Here is a 4,493-nt window from a genome sequence, read left to right as displayed (position 1 = left end):
CCTCAAACTCCTGGGTTCAAGTAATCCTCCTGCCTCAGCATGACAAGTAGCTGGGATTACTGGCATATGTCTTGATCTCCCAAAGTGCTTGATTACAGGCATGCCACTGTGCCTAGCCACTTTTTCCCTTTAAATACTGAACATAGGTTTAAATATCTCAAGTCTTCCATGTCCTCATTTTATTACTAATGTGGAAAGGATATTTGAGATTCTTCTAGAAACTTCTCACAGAAGATATCATTAATGGAATTGAAGTATTTTTAAAGGTCAGTTTAATAAACTTGCAATTTTGCAGTTAAATTTTATCACCAGTTCAAATTTAAAAGTACACATAAGTCCTTTTTGGTAAAAAGAGGTTTGGTTTTCAATAACCTCAAAAGTTATTACAGTAAATCTAATCAATGTTATTCCAGTTCTCTCCTTTAAAAAATAATTTAGATCAATAAAATCTCTATATATTAGCACAGGCAAATATATGGATTTATTCTCCCAAAAATTAGTAGTGGAGTCACATGAGTGACACTTGCATAATTTTTAAAATAATCATTTACAATGAAAAACTTGCTACGATTGTATTTTCTTAAGTCTTTATTAAATCATAACTGTGTACATTAATGCATTTATGAGGTACAATGTGCTGATTTGGTATACAGTGTGGAAATTGTATATCAAACTGATTAACATAACCATTTCCTTGCTTACTTGTTATACATAATTGTATATCTAACTGATTAACACAACCATCTCCTTGCTTACTGATTTGTTGTGGTAAGACATTCATACTGTATGGCTAGAACTGCAACAAAAAGCAGTGGTGTAGGATACACAAATGAAATCAGAAGCTGTCTTACTGTTTATCCTGTAAGATTAGTCTATCAATTAAAACTTGATAACTTAAGAGAATTTTGGCCAAGGGCTTGCGGTTTTCGTGCAGAATGTTCCTTAATGGTTGCTGGCAAAAAGGTTGCCTGGTTTTAAAAGCAACCTAGGTGGCGTCATCTTCCCCAAGGAGGACCCGCGGAAAACCCTCTAGGACACAACTTCTTCCTTTCAACTACAAACGCTCCAGACAGCGATTGGAAAAGCAAGCTGACTGGTTAAGAAATTAATGATGCAACGTATCCCATACCCAATGAGAATCGGCCTCCCTAAGGTTGGCTCAGATTCCGCTTTCTGATTGGTCGCTACAGCAAAGCTCCGGGACAATCGTTGAAGTTGACCTCTGGTCCCGGAACCGAAGGTAAAAATGGCGACCGCCAGGTGCTCACGACATGTTCTCCGTTCTCCTGGGCTTTCCTTACACACCGCGGCTGAGGCCGCAGCCACGGTTCCAGAAACGACCGGCCTAGATGTCGCCGCCACCCCAGTCGCGCAGTACCCTCCTATTGTGGCCTCCCTGAGAGCCGACAGCAAGGCTGCACGGCTACAGCGGATACGGCGCTGGCAGGCGGTTGTGCACGCGGCAGAGTCGGCGGACGAGAAGATGCGAATCCTCACCAAGAAGCAGTTCATAAAGTACGTGGTTCACCCGCAGACCTTCTCCCTGAACGCCGACCGCTGGTACCAGGGCTTCACCAAGACCGTGTTCGTGTCGGGTCTGCCGCCGCCGCCCGCGGAGCCCGAGCCGGTGCCGGAGCTGGACCTTCCGGCGCTGCGTGCGGCCGCCTGTGATTGTCTTCTGCAGGAGCACTTCTATCTGCGGCGCAAGCAGCGCGTGTTCCGCCACCAGAAGCATGACACTATCCTTTCGCCCTTTCTAGACCAGCTGGTGGCAACCCTCCGGGATTTGCTCAGCCCGCACAATCCGGCCCTAGCCACCGCCGCCCTTGGTAAGCTTGGGCCTCTCTCGGGGGACATGGGCGTTGTACTGGGTCGTTCTGTCACAGATTTTCTCACTATTTCTTTCTGCTTCGTTCGTTTTTTCTAGTCCCTTTGTTGCTAGCTGGGGGCGATGTGGTGTAGTTAGCGGTCACTACATTGGGAATCTGGCGACTGGGTTCTCCTGACGTGTTGCCACCTATTTATTAGCTGTTCGAGTCCAGACTGGTGGCCTGAGCTTCCAGGATTCCAGTCCTTGACTCGACTTTGTGAGTGTGCAGCCGAATGGAAGAGTGGTGGTAGTTAAGAGAAAGGGCACTTGGTAGGTAGGACAGACTCGAGTTTTCTAGCGGCTCTCCCATCTAAAAGCTGTGTGACTGTATGTAAATTAGTTAATCTCGTTTAGCTTAATTTTTCACATTTTCAAGATGAGAATTACAGTAATATATTTTCGTCACAGAATTGTGAAGATTAAATTACATGTTAACTAAAATGCCTATTATTTATTCACTTTATTCCCAGGCTCTTGTCTAAATGTTTATGTGTCAGTTAAAGCTCACAGTAACCATTTACAGTAGGTAGCATTGTTTTGTAAGTGGAAAAAAAAAAAAGCTGAAGCACGGAAACATTAAATGTAGTCTAAGGCCCTATCGCTAGTAGGTGGAGGATGGTGGTCAAGTTTCAAACCCCGCTGTTGTGAGTTCCCAGTGTACAATCAGCATCTTCTGTTTAACCCTACAGTACAGGCAAGGAAAATAATCACATATAGACAACTTTAAAAGTCAGTGTTTTCTGGCGTGTTGATTTTTATCTACCACCCAGTTGACATCTTAGTATTTACTGAATTAATGTTATGACTAGAGGTGAGCCTTGTTAATTCCCATTTTCATTTGAAAGGGGAGTGTGGTCTTGAGGGGAGCATCAGGGACTTTTACTCAGTGGTGGCTTAGCAGACAAAGCTTTGTCAAGACCCAGGTTCCTTTTATTTCTCTTTTAGAGTTATTGCGAAGGTTGAATTGGTAGTTCATAAAACAGTTCTTACTCTTGTTAAACTGTTTTTGTTTCTTGTGAGTGGTATCCCTGTTAGTGCTGTTTTTATTACTTTAATTGAGGAACCTCTTTGGTTACAGTGTTCATTGTAATGATGGCAGAAAAAATAAAACATGTTTGAGTATTCTGTTTAAGTTATAACCCAGGCTATCTTAGAGTAATTTTTTATATATTTTTAAATTAGCTATATCATTCTTAAGTTACTATTGCTAAGTTAGTATTCTCTAGTGTTCTAACCATAACAAAGTTTATCCAGATGATCAGATGAGAACATCTTGAATATCTTTTGCTAGATTATAAACGCCCAGTTAACTTCTACTGGTTGCGTGGTGAAGAAATTATTCCTCGTGGTCACAGAAAAGGTCGAGTGGATGCTTTGCGATACCAGATAAATGATAAACCACACAACCAGATTCGCATATCCAAGCAACTGCCAGAGGTAAGGATTTATTGCATATGTATCTATTGACATTTTATGTAGGAAATGTCATAGGAAAATGAGGTGGTAGATTTACTAGGATAAAATGTTTTGAGTGGGTCTCCTGCCCTTTAAGCTTCCTTGGCAGACATCTCATCTGAAAATCGTGTCTAGTTTTTTAATCTGCTTATGGTGTGTTCCACAAAGATCAAAGATTTATTTTAAGAGTAACAAGTTAAAACTATTATTTTGTAGGGCCAGACAGATCTTTTCTTTCTTAGTTAAAAATTTTCATTCTCTTAATTAAAAATGCTGACACAATAGTTTATTGTAATTTAGCATAGAGTACACTAGCTAGTCACATAAGTCAAGGAATTTTTGCACTATGAGCTGGGTCATTTTGCGTATTTGTAGCTCTTTTGAAGAAAAGCAAGTATTTTCAATATTGTCTCTTGCCTCTGTGTCAGGCATTTCCATGCTTTTTTTATTAAGGTCTGAAAAAAGTTAATATTTTAGGCTGTGTAGGCTCTAAGTTTTCATTGCAACTATTCAATTCTGCTCTTCCAGTGTTAAAAGCAGTCATGCCATACCCATATATAAATGAATGTGTATATTCTGTTTTCAGTAAAACCTTGTGTGTAAAAATAGGTGTGTGGCTGGATTTGGCCCATCATTAGATGTTAATAATTATTAAATCATTTTGTGTGTAAACACTTCATCTTAAGATTTTTAAATATAACAAGAGTGTGAGTAAAATACTAATGTCTCTGTGTATTTAGTATGTCTTTTCTTTTTCTTTAAGTTTGTGCCATTGGATTATTCTATTCCTATAGAAATCCCTGTTATGAAATGTAAACCAGACACACTTCCGTTATTCAGACGGCAATATGAAAACAGCATATTTATTGGTAAGTTTCTCTTTCGAAGTATCATCCCAGAAATATGGTCAGAGTGTCCTATGCAAATTTGGAGCACTAAGTTTCAGATAGTCCACACGTGATACAATTTATAATCTCAAATTATTGGAACATGCATGAAAATTTGAAAGTATTCTTTCAGCTCACTATTTGAAATTTTACTTCTATTGAAATAGTAGTATTTACATTTAAAAAACAGTTACAACATTAAAATTTGTTAATTTACTATATAAAAAAAGTAGTTTGTGTTTTTTCAAAAGTCAAAAAGTTTAGGAAAAACAAGTATCAAT

At 39.3% G+C, this 4,493-nt stretch overlaps 1 protein-coding gene across 1 annotated transcript; it reads left to right on the top strand.

The window, feature by feature from the left end:
* The first annotated feature begins 1,246 nt into the window (after positions 1–1,246).
* Positions 1,247–4,309, top strand: LOC100966760 (39S ribosomal protein S30, mitochondrial-like). The gene is made up of 3 exons (XM_003803722.2): positions 1,247–1,829; positions 3,162–3,307; positions 4,089–4,309. The coding sequence occupies exons 1-3, from the start codon at positions 1,247–1,249 to the stop codon at positions 4,284–4,286; spliced, it is 927 nt and encodes a 308-aa protein (XP_003803770.2). The 3' UTR covers positions 4,287–4,309.
* The last annotated feature ends 184 nt before the right edge of the window (positions 4,310–4,493 follow it).

The sequence above is a fragment of the Otolemur garnettii genome, unplaced genomic scaffold, assembly GCF_000181295.1.
Source record: "Otolemur garnettii isolate 467f Iridium unplaced genomic scaffold, OtoGar3 scaffold00475, whole genome shotgun sequence".
NCBI classification, from domain to species: Eukaryota; Metazoa; Chordata; class Mammalia; order Primates; family Galagidae; genus Otolemur; species Otolemur garnettii.
The sequence above is the reverse complement of the archived record's forward strand: the minus strand, read 5'-3'. Positions and strand labels throughout refer to the sequence as shown.